Raw genomic sequence first — 20821 nt, 5'->3', positions numbered from 1 at the left:
CTTGTGCAGTATCATGCGAGAAACGTTCTGCTTTGCAATTGTTCTAAAAGCTGCGATTGGCGATTGGCGAAAATTGGAAAAGAAACGCACACAAAAGCAATATTCAGCAGTAGCGGTGCGGGCATCCCTTCAGGCATTCCTTTTGTCCAAAAAAGTGAGTAATATTACACAAACATTAATGGCCACTTTGAAAGTTTGATATTGATTGTTGTACTTACCAGTGCACCGTGCAGCGCCAGCGGTGAAATCGCACTCTTTCAAGATTGAATGGCACACTATCTTTTCTTCTTCGTCGCAACTTTGCCTGTCTTTTTCTGTCAGAGAGTAAGAATGGGTTTCATAGGTATCTGTACATGTCTCTGACCAGCTTCTGAACAGTCTCCAGACGAAATGAAGAAGCAAAACGCTTTTTTTAAACGATATATATTGCCTCAGGGCATCAATAGGACAAGAAATGATCAATGAGGAAATGAGTAATTGCATGGAAAAAGGTTGGCTGATTTTATGAAGTCCAGGAGTGAACGATGATGTAGTCCTTGCGTCCAAGCGAGATACGAGGCAGGATTGTTTGCTGAAAGGCCAGCTATCGTCAAGTGCCGGATTCGTGTCGGTTTCAGAGCTGGGCAGACTCACAGCAAGTGACGAATGTTGGCTTCAACATTTTCGTCTTTATGTATCGGACACCCTGGCCGGAGGTATAAGTGTCGGAAGTGAGACCACGTCCGAATGACAGCTGGTGTGAGGGCAACCCCGACCTGGATCCTCCTAAGCGCAACCTCCTCTGCACGGGTGAGACCGCGGTGGAGGGATACCGCACACTGAGGGATAAGAGCACGTGTGCGGCGACGGAGGTGTTTCTTTCTTGATAAAAGAAGGGTAGTGTCGTCTACTTCGAGGAGCCGTGGTAATGATGAGTCTTGGGACACGAAGCGGGTCGCTAAATTGGCTTGACTTTGGGAACGCAGAAGGTCCCGTAGGACCCACTCAATACGTACTGACTGCGGGATGTGCGCCGCAAGCTGCTGACTTACCACTTGAAGTGCGTCAGTGCGGCTGACAACGTGGACCATAGGGAGCATAGTAATGGTGGCCACGGAGCAGAGTGCTTCTTGAACTGCCACGAGCTCAGCGCAGAAAGATGTAGGTTGTTCCGAAAGTTGAAACGCAGAGGTCTGATCCAGGTCTCCAAGGACAGTAGATTGCTGTTTTTGCTTCACAGCCTTGTATGCTTGCATCCACGTATGCTACAATGGACCCTGTTACGTTTCTCCACCGAGAAGTGGGACAGCTGACGCGGCCACCGCATAGCAACAGGCAGAACCGCGAGCGGATCGGCCATTTCGACGCCGTTCATCGGCCGCGCAACGCTTCCTCCCGCCGACAGGTCTCAACGCGTTCCTGCCACGCGCCAAATGTGTGTGCGTGCGTGTGTGTGCAAAAGCTGGCCAAGCCTGGAGCTCAAGAGAAAGTGCGTCGCCCTCTCCTGTGTCTGCAGGAGGTGGAGGAGATGAGGTCGGAACATCTGCGATTGAGTCATTCGTCGTGAACCAACATGTTTGGCTCTCCCTTTCCTGTGAGGGTTTACCCTTTCCCTGTGAACGGGAAAACCTATAAAAAGCAGCGGCCGACTCCGCTGGGACAGAGACTACTTTGACGCGCCGTTGGCACGACGCTAGACACCAGCTGTGTGAGAGTGTCTGTAATCTCTCCGGGTCAGCTTCACTGCCCGTTTCTTCATGATGTTGCAGTAAAGGTTGTTTCGTTAGAAGACGCCTCGTCTTTGCTGGCACCTTTGATGCCGTCCGCCGTCCACGGAGCCGCAAGGCCAACGCTACCGAGGGGCCGCGCGCCGCACGTAATAACTGCTGGCAGCGGTACGCTACCCCGGCACTCGCGCGCCGAACGTAACAATTGGTGAACAGCGGTGGGACGACGACGACCAAGCCGTAACCGTGGTTGGAGGGACGAGCCAGGCGATACCGTCGTCCAACAACTGGTGAACAGCGGAAAGCGGAGAGACGAGGACGACCAAGCAGTGACCGTGGTCGGTGAAACGAGCCAGGCCTGACCGAGGTGCAACATCTGATGGGAAGAGCGATGTCCAAGGCGTGACCCGTGAATCAAAGCAGCTCAGCGGAAAGGCGGGAGCAGTGCAACGAGCCCTGTGTGATGACTGGTTGCCTGCAGCGGAACGACTGCGTTGGATTCTTCGCTGCGAGGTTTGGTGAGTGCGGGACTTTCTTCTACTGAGTTTTGCCAGGCTTTTGTTAAGTAGAGAACAGAGCTGGTAATTGTGTTGTCGTTGTTGCTGGGTTAATTGCAGCAAGGCAATAGTGGGCAGTAGAGAAGGCAGCACTCGGAACAGCCATGAATTTGGATTTGAAGTCGTTGCGCAAACCGAAATTGCTGGAGCTTGCGGAGGAGTTGGGTCTGGATTTGTCAGACAAACTCAGAAAACCAGAAGTGTTAAAGGCTATTCTTGAGTTGAAAGCTGAAGATGAGGAGCTTTTGGAATGCCTTGAGATCATTGAAGAACGTAAGGAAAGGCTAGAGAAAGAGGAGCGTGAACGTGAACGTAGGAAACTGATGCAGCTGGAGATTTCAGCACATAGAATGAGCGTGGAAAGGATTAAAGCTTGCAATGCCATTCAGTGTAACGGTTCAATACCGCGAGATGGTCCGTCACCGTTCCTCATTGCCGAGGATGTGGCCGAGTATTTGGCAGACTTCGAGAATGTCTGCAGAAGTAAACGCTTCGAGCGAGATAGTTGGGCGCAGAAGTTGGTAGCTCTTCTTTCCGCTGAAGCGTCGGAAGAAATCAAGCGATTGGTTGGCGACCGCTTGAAAAATTACGATGAACTAAAAGAGTCATTGCTGATACGATATCAGATAACGCCTCAGGATCTTCGGAAGAGATATGAGAGCGAGAAACATTGTAACGAGGCATACTTTGATTTGGCCTATCAGTTGAAAGCCGCTGTAAGCGAATGGCTAGACAGTGCTGAAGTTCCGGAGAAAATCGAACTTGTGTGAGAAACAGCTTGGGGAAGCGGCCGAGCAATGTGACCGCAGTAGCGAGCCGACCGAGCCTGGAACAGAAGAGTATCCTGTTACCTTGGTCGAGCCACTAGCTGAGACGGTTAGCACAGGCTTAATCGGCGAGAAGTCCGAAGTGACGCCGTTAAGCGAGGTGAACTGCGCGCCGACCCAAGTAGCTGTAGGAGAAGTTCCATCAAACGAGTGTGGGGAACTGGCAATAACTGAACCGCCTCTCGAGTCGAAAGCAGAAGCTTGTGTAGAGCGTGGCGGAGAAGGAAACCAGCTAGGAAATGACAGAATTTCGGTTTCCGAAATCAGCTGTGTCGTAGAGCAGGGCACGCAGAAAAACGAAGTGCCGATCAAGGAAGCTGCGCAGCCCGCGAGTTGTGATCAGCCAGGGCAGACCGACGAGGAGTGCGCGTCCGCTGTAGAGAGCGAGACTTGCGAAGGCGACAGCGAGCGAACAGAGCAGAGTCAGAATCGTTCGTGCCCCTATACCACGCTAGGTTGTATTCGCGAAAGCAATCCCAGTGCGAACGCGGACGTAGCACACATGACCCTCACGCAATCCGAAGCGCCCCAGCTGTCGAATGAGCTTGATCGTGCGCCGGTTAGCGCTGAGCGATGCGGCTCATCGGAGGACCCGTGTAACGTGAGTGGCGAGCCGCCAGAGGAAATGCCTAGCTTGAGGGCTGGCATGAGCGGTTGTTGTTGTTCGGATTTGACTGAAAGTGAGTCATGCGATGCAGCCGCTGCGCTGCCAGAGGAAATGCCTAGCTTGAGTGCTGGCCTGAGCAGTTGTCGTTCGGACTTGACGGAAAGTGAGTCATGCGCTGCTGGCCGCAATGCAGACGCGGCGCCGCACTTTGACCACTTCGACGACAACCATGTCCTACTAGCTCCGGTTACTGCTAGAACATTGACCGCTAGCCTGCCGGAGCTCGCTCCGAAAGAAAGTAGGACTAGAGTATTCAAGGGCTGCCACCGAAAAACGCGGAAAGGCAGACGCGAGAAAGAATGCTGCCATCGTAAGGAGAGCAAACTCAAACGATTGCAAAAAGAAAGCAGAAGGCTAGTATTCCAGCGCTGCCGACGAAAAACGCGAAAGGGCAGGCGCGAGGAAGAATGCTGCCATCGTAAGGAGAGCAAACTCCAAAGATTGCGAAAAGAAAGCACAAACCACGTGTTTCAGTGCTGCCGTAGAGAAAAACGGAAAGGCAGGCGCGAGAAAGAAGCGAGAAAGTTGAAGCTATCGCGAAAGAGAAGGCGACTATCCCAAAGGCACAAATGCGCCCGTGCCGAGAAAATGCGTGACTGGTGCGCCACACGTAAGGAGAGGGATAGGTTGTTTAGGAAAGTGAGTGACTTATGCTCATGTGTTTCTTTGCACAGACACAGGAAGGTACGGTTGTTCCGGGAAACGGACAGCCGAAGCTTTAGTGAAAAGGGTGATCTCAACAGTAATGCCGAGGGCTTAAGTCGAAGCCCATAACGTGAGAAGAAGCCTCAGTTTTCACTTGTTGGTGTTTTTCTTCCTGGCATAGGATTTTGAACAGATTGCATTGTATTATTTTTGTTAGCAGTGCTGTTTTGAAAATGCGATTTTCAAATTTGTGGACGCGTTCCAAGTGCTGCTAAGCTGCCCTTTAATGTAGATGGGGGCATAAGAGGGAAATAGTCTGGCAAAACTTGGTGAAGTTTGTGCCGTGCTTGCTGGCTGACCGGTTGAGTTTTTAGCGGGGTTGTGATGCTGTAGGTTGTCAGAAATCTCTCCTGAAGACAAGTTGCAGAGTGCCTTGGAAACCCGGACTTACCAAGGAATTCTTCAGGCTGACTAACTCAAGAGAAGCAGTCGGACGACCCCGGCTAGCAGCAATATCCCGATCCCTCCGGACAGCGGATGCAGTCCCCTGCCCTTCGGGATCTCCCTTCCCCGGCGGGGCAGTCTGTTACGTTTCTCCACCGAGAAGTGGGACAGCTGACGCGGCCACCGCATAGCAACAGGCAGAACCGCGGGCGGATCGGCCATTTCGACGCCGTTCATCGGCCGCGCAACGCTTCCTCCCGCCGACAGGTCTCAACGCGTTCCTGCCACGCGCCAAATGTGTGTGCGTGCATGTGTGTGCAAAAGCTGGCCAAGCCTGGAGCTCAAGGGAAAGTGCGTCGCTCTCTCCTGTGTCTGCAGGAGGTGGAGGAGATGAGGTCGGAACATCTGCGATTGAGTCATTCGTCGTGAACCAACATGTTTGGCTCTCCCTTTCCTGTGAGGGTTTACCCTTTCCCTGTGAACGGGAAAACCTATAAAAAGCAGCGGCCGACTCCGCTGGGACAGAGACTACTTTGACGCGCCGTTGGCACGACGCTAGACACCAGCTGTGTGAGAGTGTCTGTAATCTCTCCGGGTCAGCTTCACTGCCCGTTTCTTCATGATGTTGCAGTAAAGGTTGTTTCGTTAGAAGACGCCTCGTCTTTGCTGGCACCTTTGATGCCGTCCGCCGTCCACGGAGCCGCAAGGCCAACGCTACCGAGGGGCCGCGCGCCGCACGTAATAACTGCTGGCAGCGGTACGCTACCCCGGCACTCGCGACCCAAACGTAACAACCCTTGAGGCAGGTGAGCACCTTGCGCTTCAAATTTCTGGCGAAGGGATGATGCCGAATCGCCAGACGTTGATCTGCGGTTATCAGTTGGCTTGTTTTCGCCTAACTGTACAAACTTCTAGGGAGGGAGAACTGGCGTAGGTGTCTGAAGAATAATGTGTGAAGTTGCATACGCCCTCAGTGCTTCCGTGGAACGTGATAAAGAAGCCTTAAGTCTGCAAGCATCACGGCGCTGCTGCATCATCTCATCATGGCATTCAATTGTAATGCTACGACCGGAGTGATTCCTGGAAGGCATGTAATAGTTCTCATAGCTTCTCGGTTCACGTCTTCAGAACCGCCCTCACTAACTGGCTTGCAACACTCGACCCAGCGCCACCTGTTTTAGGAGCAGTTCTAATCATACCTATAGTTTGAATAGCTTGCTTTTTTTTTTCCTGAGAAAACCAAGCAGTCGCTGATATTGATTGGTGAATCGTTAAGCCCAGAATTTTTACGCTCAGACTTTCTTGTAGTGGGGTGCCTGATAGAGACGAATTGGATTTGCAGTAAGTTTACGGGGTCCCCAGCGGTTGGCGACAGACATGTATGTTCTGAGTGAGCAGATCTTGGTGAGTGCTCCATACCGTGATATCATCAGGGTATTGCAAAATCTTTATTTCAGGGATGTCATGTAAGGCCACGCCAGTGGAATTAAAGCAACATTAACGTCGGGGACAATACTAATCCCTGGGGCACGCCGCGTAGTGAAACGAATGAACCAACTGCGTCACCACTGAGGCCTGTTGCAAATTTTCTTCCATCCAAAAATGATGCGACAAAACTGCATACTCTCTAAAGGAGATGGAGCATGTCAATGGCGTTCAGGATTACAGCATGACTGATGTTGTCGTATGCTTTTTCAACGTCCATTGCTAATATGATACGCACACTGCGCTGCGAGTAGATAAAATAACTGCTGATGCCAATACCACCAACTCGTCCTGCGTACGAATGTATGTACGAAATCCTATTTGAGCGCGGTGATAAAAACCGTGTAGTTCCAGCCGTAAGTAAGTCGTGTAGCCAGCATTTTCTTTTCAAATTTGTACAGTTTTTATGTTAAGGAGATTGGTCGCAAGTTGGCGAGGTCTGTTGGAGGCTTTCGTGATTTGAGAATAGGGATCACGACAGCGGAGCTCCAGCTTTCGGGTACGCCACCATGAAGCCATACATTGCTTATAGTGTCTAGTAGTTGAGGGAGTGCAACGGCACTAAGGTTTTTTACACCTCGCAGTGAATTTTGTCTGGGCCAGGCGCTGTTTTTCGTTTCGCCTCATCAATTGCAGCCAGTAGCTCTGGCATAGAAAGGGGACTCGAAATTCCATCTGCGCCAGCCGCAGATGGTAGTTTGTATGCATCTGCAGGGATACCTGCCAAATTAAAATGAGCAGCTGAAGAAGACAATGCATTACACCTTGGGAAATATTTGCGTGCTGCTGCTTTGGCGAAATCACCCGGTGACAAATTAGCTGCAAAACATTGCACTAAACGTTCCCCAGAGTGAGGCATTCGAGGATTTAGCAGAAAATTATTGACACTATGCATGCCACTGGCGTAGCGAGAAATTGCGTTTCTCTCGTCGAACCTTAGCAGTAAGATAATGCAGTTGTGTACGTGCCTGCGCCAAAGTAGGGTTTCGCGTAGCAGCCAGCTCGGCTTGACGGCGGGCAGCCCACAACCTAAGCAATCCGAGATCTGGTGCCGGTCGATCAACATCAATCCAGGTAGTAGTCGTAGCGCTGTTTAGTGCACTTTGTATGCGCTCAACAAGGAGTGACGACGAATCTGAAGACATACTGTCGAGACATAAGCGAAAGCTGTCCCAGTTCATCACAGAACATTTGTGGCGTAAAGGACAGAGACGTGACGGATGGAGACCGATGATGATAGGGTGGTGATCACTTCCCCAGCAGTCTGGCTCCATGTGCCACGAGGCAGTTCACACGCCTGACCACCCCGTCAAGTCCGGAGCATAGGCAGCACTACTTATGTGAGGCACAGGCCGTGTTGCTGTGCCAGGATGATTGAGCAGAATAAACAGGGCTTCAGTGAAGGTATCCCGCACACGCCTACCACGATGACTTGAAGTGGGATACCCCCAATCTGGGTGAGGGACGTTGAAGTCGCCTCCATCTAAAATCGGACATCCGGGGTATTGCCGATGGACGCTATAATAACCAGCCACTATTAATACGGGAAGGGACGCTTTCAGCAGGTCTGATGCAACAATCACAACGGTTCCTTTCGGAAATTTCACAGCAACTGCTACTACCTCATGATATGATGTGCACCAGGTTTCGAGAGAAAGGCTTACATGAGGATACCGTGTATCAGCATATACCGCCGCCTTTCCCTGGGAAGCAGGAGTCTGTACGCTATGGCCGGTCATTGAAGGAGACACGTAGCCACTGAAGCCCGGAATTGATGGCAAGGCGTTTGTTTTCAGTAGGAACATAGCCCACACCCAGATCTTGTTAATTCGTAGTAGGGTCTTGAGCTCACCCACCTTCGTGGGAATGTCTCTACAGTTCCACTGTAGCACACCAGGACGACCGGTATTCGCCATTTTCGGGAACTAGTCCAAGCGCTGCAGTGTCACGGACGTCAGGTTGAACAACTGGTTGATCATATAGCGGAGCAGCGATGTTGGAGAGTTATCTGTGATCGTTGTTGTACACTGGGAAGCGGCAGCAAATGACACTGTTGCGTGGGAAAAGGACAGCGGTGCTGCGCCATTGATAGATTTGGCGGTTAATTCCGCAGCTCGTCGATGTCGAGCGAGAATTTCGCGGTGTTGTTGGAGCTTGGAGACCTCTGCTAACAGACGAGTGATTTGCTCGTCCACTGCAGCCATATCGTTCTCCGGTAGTTCAGACTGCTTCTGTATTGGCTGTTGTCGACGGCATTCCTTGAGAACCATGGCTTCGTCTTAGCTGGAGGTGCATTCGAAGCGAGCTCAGGAAGGTATTGCCACTTGTCGTCATCCCAATGGAGAGCAGCGAGGCGATTGGATGTCTGCACTGGTGTCATGTCTTGTATTGACCAATGCTTAGTGTTCCGAAGACGAGCGGACAACTTGGAGATGTTACATCGTGGTCATCCGATTTGCAGAGGCCGCATCAGTACGTAACCTTTCCTTTTGAGGCACCTTCATCGACATTAGCGAAAAGGCAAGGTTTGCGTATGTGCCCAGCCCGGAAACAGTTGTAACAATAAACAACACTCGGTTTTATATGGCCGAGGCCCTAAAATGCAGCCGAAGTAGTATTTCGCAGGCAGATAACGCAGCGAAATAAGAGCAAGTCCGTCACTGTAAATTTTTAGTACATCAAGCATTTCTCTTATAGAAAAAACAACTGAAAAACCAGACATAATTTATCACCGGGACCCATTTGCTCACCAGTGCAGACAGGAGCTCCGCCCGTAACATCACATTCCTTCCCAGCGGCGCTGCATGCTTCTTCGTCTTTTTTATGGCACGTTTTGTTCCTTTCGCCTGAAGGAAAATAGACTAAGGTTTAAGAGTTGTAGGCTGAAGTGGCGAAGAATACAGGATGAATTAAAATATTGAAATGCGGAGACCTCGCTACCAGCGGTAAGCACATGAAACTGCCGAACTGCATTTCAGGTATGCTATTTTCTTACTATTGTTTTCGAGGAAAGCAGCTTCCTATTCGAATGGAGGCAACAAAAGTTAATTACATTCCCATTCTCGTAAAGCAACCTTAAATTTAAGTACCGGTATCCAAAATGGCTTTAATCGCAATATATATATATATATATATATATATATATATATATATATATAGAAGCCGATTCTGGGAGTAAAGTACGCAAATAGAGGGGGGGGGGGGAGGGGGGAGCAGGGCAGATGCACGAGCAGCAGGTTAAATAGCGCACATAACACGTAAATTGAAAAAAGAAAAAAATTCTGGCTGAAGTAAACATAAAATTAATAGAAAATAAATAGACTGCGTATTAACCATCAGTTTCTTTTTTTACCATACCATAGTGTGTCTCATTTAGTGTATAGGTTGCTACATACACGACCAGCGGGGAACGTTCAGTGGTGGCGCATTGAGATGCAAAACCCTCTGCTTGTTATAATCGCATGAAATGGCCAATACTTGGTAACTACAAGACTTTCACTGCAGCATCCTGCATAATCCAGATGGAGACCTCGTACATGGAGACATGTGAGTGGGTCACGCTATGAGTTGAGATGTTTCTGACCTACGCATCGTCAAATTGTCAGGCTTGGATGCCCATATCAAAGACACAACCACTTTTTCATAGGTCGGCCCTTTGTTTCTGCGCCGCTTTATGGTTATACTCCTATAGAGGGATACCGTGATCGCCAGCTCAGCGCGTTCTCTCATCTGTATGAGGTGTTCTTACAGGAATTTTCGTTGCCGCATTGCAGGTTTCCTGCTACGCGCTTACTGGTGCACTAAGCACCCAGTGAAAAATGTTTGGTAGCAGTGTATATTATTCATTGGGGCTCAATGTTATATTTGTTTGCTTTGTAATATATAGAGTCACATGGGTGTGGCGCATAAAAGTTATTTGTGCAATTCGTGATATAAATGAACATTCTATGAATGTACGCTAAAGTGTTGGGGCCAGAAGCGCCCAGGACGTGCTCTGGGCATCGCAGTGTCATCCAGTCGCCTGTGTAAAGATCAAAGTAAAGCGCATGCGCGTTATGGCTTGCATGCATTGGAGGGCACCGTTACGCGAGTAACCGCAGGAATGTCCTACGAGACTTCGCTATTTAGGCAATGATTTTCTTTCTTTAATAACATTACCAGGTGCCATTTTAAAATCTAGCTTCTCTCACACCCATTAAACACAGCATTCACTGCTGCTGGTTTTCTTAGATAGTTGGTTGGCCTAAAAAAAAGGCTGAAGCTGCCTTTGTCCTTCCGTGTCAGTCCCGTTGCAAGGGCAGTAAAACAGTGGCAAAAAAAAAAGCCAAAGCTATGCGCAGTCAAGACAAATAGATATTTCCTCACCTATGCAAAGAGATGCCCCAGCACTGAAATCACAGTCCTTCCCTATAGATTTACATAGAGACTTTTCTTGCTCGTTGCAGTTTTTCCGCTCTTTATCTGTCGATAATAGAATAAAAGCCAGTAAAGTATATGTTTGTGACCAGTTTCGTGCAATTTTAGACTAGGTTTATTAGCCACCGTGACGAGAAATACCGAGGGCCGATATAGACTGTTCATTAAGGGAAACAAACTGAATACCAAATTTCATAAGAGTCACAGCCAAGTATGTATGCATAATTTGACAACGTGAGGTTGGGTTAGCACGGCCACGGCTATGCCCAAACAGGTCTGACCAGAATATATGCAGAAACGATTTCTTCTGCAATTTACCAGGATAATTATTTTTGGTGGTGGTGAGATGATCCACACACTACGAAGATAAAAAAAAAAATATGGTATAGAAACTATGGCTATTTTCCTGCTGCCAAACATTTCGAAAAAAAAAAAAAACTCTACGCGTGCTCAGTTTCTTACCGATGCACAAAGGTGTTCCTGCGGAGAAGTCGCACGTCCTTCCTGTACTGTTACATTCTTTGTGTTCTTGCGCATTGCACTCCTTCCGGGTTGGATCTGTGAAAAATAGAAAACTGTTTCAAATTTCCAAGTATCACCCAGAACAAAAATCTATATGGAGCTCGTGTAGGGTAGGAAACAGATATGCGCATGAAAACTAGCCATGAAAAAGGTAGCGAAAAGCGGAAGCTGCATATCCTACACAGAATTGTGCCTTACCATTGCATATTGGCGCTCCTGCGCTGAAGTCACATTCCAGGCCAATTGATTTGCACACCTTTTTTTCTTCATCGTTACAATCAGTTTGCTTCTTGCCTGGATAAATAAATGAGCGAGCCGTGTGAGAACTGGGCGTGGGCATAGGTCATGCCTTAGAAACTTTAGCGGTATTGTGCCTTCACAATGTCAGAAACTTTTGGCATCTCCCGTTATGTATATTTTGCTCGAATCAAGCGGAAGTTTTATAGAGTTTTATTTCTATCTAGTGGAGAGGAGTTGCTCGCAGCGCTCTCGCTGTGTACAGTAGGAATCTAATGTCCGTTACATTTTGTAATGTGCATGCACTTGTTAAACTCCTTTGTCTGGCGCTTCTTTGTAAGCTTATATCCTCCTGAATAACGACAGCGTTGGCGTCCTGATTTTACTTTTCGTTATGTCTGCCGCTCGAACGGCGCTTAAATAAGGTGATCTACACCCGATAATCTGCGTATCCTTCCCTTCTTAAATGCCTCATAGCATGAAATTAAGGCACGCATAATAACGGTGATCTATTATAAGCATTTGTATTGATATTTGCAGAAGCGCCAAGAAATCGCGGGAGATAGCGCGAATACTCTGCGCATGTCGCTTGTTGCTCTGAGTAAAGATATGGCGACGGAATTAGACGTTGGCCGACATCAATACGTTAGTAAATAACGTGTCTCGCAAATGTGCAGGTGAAACCACCAGAGCCCCTTTATACCATTTTGTTAGCAAACATTGTGACGTCATTGTTTTACGGAAACAATGCTGTCATCACTTGTACAATCCCGCCTGAGGTCTAAACAGCTCGTTCAAATGAACACTGACAAAGAGTTCATGTTGATCACCCTAGGCAAGTAAACAACGCATCGCAAACGCGAAGAAGCTAAGCTCCCTGAAAACGAGAGTTAATAAGACTGTAAACGACAGAATGTGAAATACAAGTACCATCAGTCATGCTATTTCTGCAAGCCGAAATGCAATGTATGAAGAGAGCTTTTTGTGTTCATAATCACGAGTGCTATTCACTTATGAACGATGATTCCAGAATACAATTTTTTCTCGACGAAGTGAGTTTCAACTGCGTAATAAGAAATTTTGTGATTCCAGTTTCTGAGCTGTTTCCTTTTGGCTCCCGAACAAATGAAATCGCAGACAGAACTAGTAAGAAGAGTTCCAGGGTAGGAGCCATCTGCGGGTTTGTTTTAGTGCATTATTACAACACTGCTAGCACAGAAAGGAACTTAGAGCAGACAGAGCGAACTGAGGCTCTCTGTTCGTCCTGTCCTACGCTCCTTCATGCTTTAGTAGTGTCTGTTTAGGTTTAGATAAGTTGAGAATCCAAAACCAATGGTCTGCTTCCCTTTTAGATGTTTTACAGGAAATTCATAGTGGCACGAATGAATTGTAAAAACTTCCTTCTAGATGTAGTAACATCGGACGAAGAGAGATGAGGGCAAAATTCAACGTTCACGGCGTCGAATGTGTTTGTAAACGCGTACGCCGTAGGCGGGTCTGTAACACGGTGTGCAGTGCTATCGCGCTAGGTATGCCCATGCATTACTGCAAGAAAAGAACAAAAAGCTGGGCTCTTATCATGTCAGTCAAAACTGCTTTCCTACCTATATTGACAAAACTTAAGCAATACACGTGTGACTACATTCGGTCAGTAACGTTACAGTGGGCGCAATCTCCATGCAACAGAAAATTAGGCTGCTTGATAAGAAAGCTTGAAATTAACCTATGCGTACCGTCTAAACTAGATTAAGGAAAATATTGTTTGCCACATAATTTGGCTCTAATTTTGATGAATAACACTCCAATATTTCTTTGAAGTTTTTCTTCCATACAAATAAATTGCCGATTATCTCAGGGCCAAGCCTTCATTTCACACTGCTCTTTATGATACACCAGTTCTATGAAATGAACTCCAGTCCCTCGTTTTCACTTGGAATGCATTTTGGCCGCGCAAGACGGGAAACGCCACAAATAAGAAAACCAGGGTTTGAATTGACACTGTGTGCTCACCCATGCATAGGGCGGCGCCTGCGCTAAAGTCGCATTCTTTTCCCATATCCTTGCACACCTTTTTCTCTTCTTCGTTACACTCGGTGCGATGCGGGTCTGCGAAGGAACAAAAATTAAAGCGAAAGTGATTCCTCGCACTGAGATCAAAAATAACGTTCGTAAATATTATCGGGACCACTAACTTGAAACGCCGAGCATAAAGAAAAAGCAGGCGGCCGTTGAGAACTGCGTGTGGAGGGCGGGTAACTCACCAACGCATGTCGGGGCGCGGGTGGTGAAATCGCATTCTTTGAACTGTCCTCTACACACTCTCTCTCCTTCCGGAGTGCACGTTTCTTGACTGTCGTCTGGAGAAAAGAAAGAAATAATGAGCTAGCTTTTTATTACCGTTAAGTGTTGTCTTAGAACTAGTTCGTACCCCCAAATTCAGCTTGCTAAAACAGGGCACTCTCAGGTTGTACCAAAGACACGGAAACTTTCAATGAGTGGTTCTCACCGATGCATATCGCCATACCGGCGGAGAAGTCGCATTTCATCCCCATGGACTTGCACATTGCTTCCTCGGTTTCATTGCACTTATCGCGCTTTTTATCTGTGAAATGATTGAAGCAGAACCATAAGGATAGCCGAGTTTCAGCAGTACGCACTTTAGACAATACTGGATTTTCGTATATATTTCCGAAAAGCGATATGAAACTCCTAGGTTCTTTCTCGTTCGTCTTTCACGGGCACGTGTAATGTAACAGTGAGGTCATAGTTGACGATGAGTCGTTGTTATTCATTCAATGGATCAGAAGTGGTAAGCTTAACACATTCAGCTCATCCATGATCTGGCTTAGCATTCTTTCAATTCTAGTTTGAGGCACATTTAAGAGCCGCTTTAAGCATATGACGCAATAGCGGCTTTCTTGAAATCATTCAGAACACAGAGGCACCGATCTTTCTTGGAAAGGTCTTGAACTTGTGATTACCGCCGTATGCTGGCACCACGTGTTTTCGCCGGCCCGTTTCTTACTCGTCCTTGAAATCTCCCTGTCGTACCGAGGTGCGGCTTTTCGCCACAGAAGGCCCATTACGCTTTCGAGTGAAACAACGGTATCTTGTAACATATAACCTGTCCAATGCATATTTTTAGGTTAGGATGGTCCTACGCGATTTAGGTAGAACCCGCTCAGTACACACAGTAGGTTGACTTGGTTTGTGGGGTTTACTTCTGAATGCGACTAAGGACTGCAATCACAACATGTGTTGCAAAATAGCTGTAAATATGAAAGTTCTCAAAAGCTGTAACAAAATGCGCTTGTTGCTAACATTTGCCTACACGTGTTAAGAAAACGTACAGACAAGAGATTGCAAAGTAGAAAAGGCATTCATGTGAAGTGCCCACCAGTACACAGGGCCGCTCCTGCGCTGAAGTCGCAGTCTTTTCCCCTTTTCTGGCACGCTTCCGTTTCTTCTCGATTACAGCGGTCACGCTTGTCATCTGTCGGAAGTGAGAACTCATTTCATGGATTGAAGCAAACAGATCTTTAACGAAAACGTTGCTTATAGCGAAAGGTTTGATATATAAGATTCAACACCCCAAAGCGACTCAGAGAGAGTTCATGGGGTGCTTCGACCAGTGTTTAACGTGCACGCCTTGCATTAACGCTTCCATCGAAACGCTGCAGATTGAACCCACCGGCACCTTAACTATACTGAGTCAACTAGTGAGACAAGGGTCATGAGATATCTTCTATCAACTCGGAAAATTCTTACAAGCTTTCAAACTTTCCCATTTAGCGGCCATAAAATACAAACACGCTCCCTCACCTATGCAAGTAGCAGCCCCGACGGTCAAATCGCACTGTTTTCCTTTGCATGCTTCTTTCTCGGCTTCATTACAAATGGTACGGTTCGTATCTGCGAAGATGAGTACACGGTTGAATATGACTCGCGTTTAAAGCGGTTGTAGGAACTGGAGGGGAGAGAAAATTGCCCTTAATCACACGTCGTTTCCGACGTGTCTCGTGAAAGAAGCAAAGTGCCTAAATACTCTCTTACCGATGCAGATAGGCACTCCTTGAGAGGAATCGCAATCCAGCTTTCGAGCTTCACATTTACCTTTCTGTTCTTCACTACACTCATCGACCTTTTTGCCTGTTGGAAGAAGGAAGCGGTCAAGAGTTTGCAAAAATTACATATTGTGGTTTGGTTCGAGGGCTGGGGCTGATGGCAGGAGCTTAGGGATGAATTCTATTTTTCCCCAACTACAATGTTTGGGTTGGGTACTAATCAAATCTCAGTGCATATCCGGACCTCTCCACACCCTCTCTCTCAAAGGAAGAAAACCTTATCCGCACTACTGTCGTGATGTCAGGGCCATCCACCCGCTATTTGCAGCCGTGCACGGGCGAATTCTTTCAGCATGACATCATTACAATAGGGGCTGTGGTAATGATAACCTTACTGGCCATAACATGAAATCTCTAGGATTATAATTAGAGCAAGCGGGGCCTTCCAGTAGATCTTTCGCTAAACTTGTGAAAATATTTAGAAAATATATGAAGCCTCAAATGCTGTAGCACGTTCTAATATCTCGCCTTGCCAGGGGTCTTCTTACAGTGTGTCAACGATGGAAGCCAGACATATTTTTTGAACTCTTGCGGAGAGAATTAAGGCGGATTACGTGCTCCGTTACCCATTTTTGCCCTCTCATAGAGCGTCGCTCTGACAAAAGGCGTAAGATGGGCGTGACACTAGAGTTAAATGAGTCATACAGTAAGAATGAAATCTATCATACTGCATCATATGTGACACAGTTATTTTTCTATACTTTCCTAAGAGGATCTGCACAAACTCGTACGTTTCGAAAACCGTACCCGTAGGTTTTCGCATTATTATAAATTGAGGGTACAACCGGGATTTTCTTATTTAAGCATTTTCGTTCTCGAATGACTCAAGAGTCGCTTTTTATGGTTGCAGACTGGTTGTACAGACCATTTCTTCATTAAAATACAGTTTGGTACAGATGAAAGGAAGAAAAGGCGGAATTTGTCATTACGAATGTCGCTGATTGCGTACGACGAAACAACCGGACAAAAAGAAAATTCCTCCTTTGGCGTATTGGTAGTAATTAGAACCTCGAAGCATTACGTTTCTCTCGCAGCGTAGTAGCTGCATTTCAAATGTAAAGTGCAAATTACATATCATACACAGGCAAATAAAACGAACGTATTGCGGTATAAAAAAAAATTACATTATTTGGCCAAATGAAAATTTCATGAAAAATTTCGAAATCTACGTGAATGGGTTAATTTTTCTTTCTCTCAACAATCGTTATCCCTCTATAAGCAGGTCACAAACTTTATTTAGCATTTAGCATGGCATCCTCGAGGCACTGCAGATGAAGTTATGTGATGTTAGGATGATAGTGAGAGACCGGAAAGCGTGGCGTGACATGTCCATAGGGTCACGAAGAGTCGGACACGACTGAACGACTGAACTGAACTTTATGCAAGCCTTCTTATTTGCGTCTCGGTTAAACATTTTCTGTTTTTACAATCTCAGTTACCTTAAAAGCTCCTGTTGCTGAGATCCACACATTCATAATATAGACCGCGACGTAGAAATCGAACAATGATAACAACACGCGCTAGACGTTTTCGCAGTTTTCTGCTGTGCTCTACGCTGACTACTGGCACCAAATAGCCCCGAGTGTGTGATCGCTGATGTAAATGATATTTAGGTAACAGAGGAAATCGTGTTATCATTCGTCCCAGCAATGCAAAAGGAACGGATACTAGACGCTGTTGGCTGCAGGTAGACTTTTTCGTGACGTATAGGAACCAGGCTGCGGAAATATGCCAACCACTAGAGGAGGATGCTAAACTCCGCGAGCATTGGCCTTGTTCAAAACGCAGCACGCAAAAATGACGACGAAGAAGGTAGAGAGAAAAACGCTCGCGTTGTATCTCTGCCTTCTTCTTTGTCCTCATTCTTTTCGAGCTTCATTTCGAAAAATGCAGGTGGAGGCTGGGAGTACGCCGAATTTGCTGCCGTTGCATTTCGTACACATCGTTCTTATTGACTTGAGAAGCGTGCCACTTACCAATACACTCGGCGGACCCATCAATAATTTTGCACTCTTTTTTCTTTGCCTTGCACTCTTCCCCTTCCTCCTCATTGCACGTATCACGATGCGGATCTGTCAAATAAAACAGGCACCCTTAATTTCGAAGGCATGCGGGGTTTTGCTTTCGAAGTGCGGCAAAGCGTTTACCCCTGCTGTTGTGCAATCGATCGACAGCCGGAGTGGCGCCGAACGACATTAATTGCAAAAATGTCCAGTAATTGCGGACACTATCGTTTATCCACCCACAAAGAACGCAGTGACGTCACTCTCTCAGTTTGATCATGTACAATCAGCCTGGTGCAGTTGTGCGAGGTCGTGTGACACAATGTGAGCAGTTAACATAGTGCGTCATCATAGCCCACTGCGTTACGTCGCCCTTTCTTGCCATAGAGTCTTATGGCGTGATATCCCTGTATTCACGCGAATCAGAGTGTTGCGCTTTATCAGATGTACGACTTTAGAAACACTGGCGCCGATTCCACATAAATGCGAAGCACTGACTTTACGGCTTCCTCTGTAAAAAACGCTCGCTGGAGGCACTTAGATCTCGAAGCGCGAAAAGGCGAAATCCTTTCCTGTGTAAAGAAGATGACCTGGTGCCAGAGCGCTGGCGCCAAAGGCAAACTCTAGCTGGACGAGCCCGGACCTGCAAGCGGTTCTCCTAGCCTTGCCGAAGTTTTTTCGCCATTTTTCCTGTTATATGAACGTGAGCCATCTTCTTCTCTCGACACAATACTTCCTTACAGGGCCGATTCTTTTGAGTCCGCATCTGAAACCTCTTGACACCCTGAAGAATGCTGGAAGCTCGCCCGCGCGTTCTCATCTGCCGACCAGGGGCGGCCGAAACATCGTTTTGACGCTGTTATGCCCTGGGCCCTAAATCGTCCCGGAGTGTCCGCGCATTAATTCGGAGAGCACCGCTGGAATGCCGGATGTGGTTTTTCCTTGCAACAGCGGGCCGAGGCGTGTTGACAGGGGACGTCAGTACAAATGAGCACGGATCCTTATCCTCCCGACAAGCTAATTGAAGTCAGGCGCTTTTGTCGGCAACCGAACCGGGCGCCCTTTGATCTTCGGCACCCAATTGACCACGGCGGCGGGGCGAACCAGGAGTCGCGGCACGCCGTCGTGTTGTGACCCAGCAGCGGGAGATGGCTACTGTTGACTCAAAGATGCTGCTTGTGTCAACGCGTGATCATTAAGACATACTGGCTTCGAACCAGGGTGTAGTTCTCTAAGACTCCAGTTTGGCGGCGGGAAATTGGGTGCCCGTGCAGCAAGACTACGTTTTGTGGCTGGAACTTTCTCAACAAGGGACCGGGTCAGCGGGGCCAAATGGAGCAGCAGCACTCGTAGTTTTGTGATTTCACTGCGGAAACTTGCTTCCTTAATTGCTCTCAAGAAGACGGCGGTGAACTCAAAAGAGCTGCTGCACGTGCTTCTCGATGACCATTAAGACCAGGCATTGTGCTGCAGAGGAGGGTGCACCATCGCCTGACCGGCGCCATTGAAGATGGCTGAAACCAGATCGGACATCGCCGCTTCAGAGAGAACAACGGGGACAGCCTGGCTGTTGTGCAGTACTATACAGTATCCCCTGTACACGTGCGAGGAGGTGTGTGTATGTGTGCGCGTTTGTGTGTGAGGTGCTGGTGGAACAATTGGCGGCGCCAAAGAAGCCATGGGAGGAGCCAAAAAAGCGGCTCAGCGCCTATTGGACGTTTTGGAAGCTGCGGGTTCCACAGTGGGACTGAAAGGTGATCTTAGCAGCCTACGAGGGCTGCTTCGGTGACTCACCTGTGCTCGCAGTTCATTAACAGCTACCTCGCTTCCTTTCGCGGGCTTGCCCGCTTATGTTCTGTAAATATGTAAAATAAATCTTCAGTTTGCTCTTCTCCTAACAACTCCTGCCGTCTTCTGCCTTCCTCAACGCCTTGCGGTGAAGTCCTTATAGGCACCGGTCTTCGGATCCTATTAACGCCGCTCACCCCACCAACAGCGTTCTTCTGCAAGCCCTTGTTTGGTTCCGCGTGTCTGCTACATTCCCTGGTCTCTCTTCTAAGCTGCTACCGAAAAACCAATGACCTTACCGTGTACTTGAGCACACCTCCCCCGTCAGTAATATCATTGAGCAGATCATACCCTCGCTAGATCTCTGACGGCGCGGGCGTGAGACTTATGTTTCTCGTTTGAAACCTTGCTATGACCCACATGTCCCCTTAAGTCGCCAGGATGGCTACTTTTCCCGGGGGGTGATTATAAAGAAGATGACCTGACGACAACAGCGCTCCGGCGCGAGTCGCGAGCTCTAGCTGTCTGAGCCCGGACCTACAAGCGGTTCTCTCAGCCTTGCACTAGTTAATGAGCTCCCCCTACAATAATATTCACACCTGCGACTCCCTACACTCATTCGCCGCTTTTTAATTCATTTGCTTTTCTTTTTCTGTCTTTAATATTTATATTTTCTCGTTTGGTTCTTTTTTATTTTTTGCTGTTTTACTCAGTTATATTTTACTACTTTTCCTACTTTTACTCTCGACTAACTGTTTTCGCTTTTGTGGCGCAACGACCAGGTCTGACATTTTAGTTTACCGTGATGCGCAATCCGCTACCGTAATCCGCCACCACGCGTTCCACTGCGCATGCCCAGATCCCCTTGACGCCGATAGATGCGCCACATACTGGATGGCAGCACATAGACCTGCAGCGTCTGGACCAATCAGCTTGTACGGCCCGCCCACGCACGGTAGAGGGTTACGGTGGCGGATCGCGGATCACGGCAAACCAAATCTCTCTATTAAGCTTTGCAACGTTTTTGCACGTTTTTTGCACAATTTCGACATCCGCGGTTGTTTTGACGTGTGCGCTGTATATCAACGTCCTTGGTTATTTTTATGTCGAATTGACTTTTCTGTCTCTAATTAACAATTTACCTCAAATTGACGAAATTTAGTACAGACGCTTTGCTCTACATCATAAAGCCATTCTATGAGTCATCAATCGATTTTTTTCTCGACACTGACGGTGTGACACCTTCCGCGGGCACAGAGATCCTATCCCCATTCATGAGCCAATAGAACCTTTCGCCTTAATACGCCACTCCAATATTTTGCTGCTGCTTGGCAGTAGTATTTTTTCTATACATGTTTTAAGAAATAGTGACCGCCGCTGCAGGCAAACAACTGCGCTTA

At 47.7% G+C, this 20821-nt stretch overlaps 1 protein-coding gene across 1 annotated transcript in view; it reads right to left on the bottom strand.

The window, feature by feature from the left end:
- Positions 1-20821, bottom strand: part of LOC146190161 (uncharacterized) — a 195215-nt gene that overhangs the window by 145316 nt on the left and 29078 nt on the right. The window contains exons 7-13 of the mRNA XM_084605427.1: positions 15329-15418; positions 14904-14999; positions 14013-14108; positions 13517-13612; positions 11468-11563; positions 10697-10792; positions 219-314 (exon numbers count right to left, since the gene is read on the bottom strand). Coding sequence (XP_084461553.1) covers positions 219-314; positions 10697-10792; positions 11468-11563; positions 13517-13612; positions 14013-14108; positions 14904-14999; positions 15329-15418 — 666 coding nt within the window. The remainder of the gene's footprint in view (positions 1-218; positions 315-10696; positions 10793-11467; positions 11564-13516; positions 13613-14012; positions 14109-14903; positions 15000-15328; positions 15419-20821) is intronic.

The sequence above is a fragment of the Amblyomma maculatum genome, chromosome 5 (genome assembly GCF_055883805.1).
Source record: "Amblyomma maculatum isolate TAMU_Amacu chromosome 5, ASM5588380v1, whole genome shotgun sequence".
Taxonomy (NCBI): Eukaryota; Metazoa; Arthropoda; class Arachnida; order Ixodida; family Ixodidae; genus Amblyomma; species Amblyomma maculatum.
Note: the sequence above shows the minus strand (reverse complement) of the source record. Positions and strands in the feature narration are given on the sequence as shown.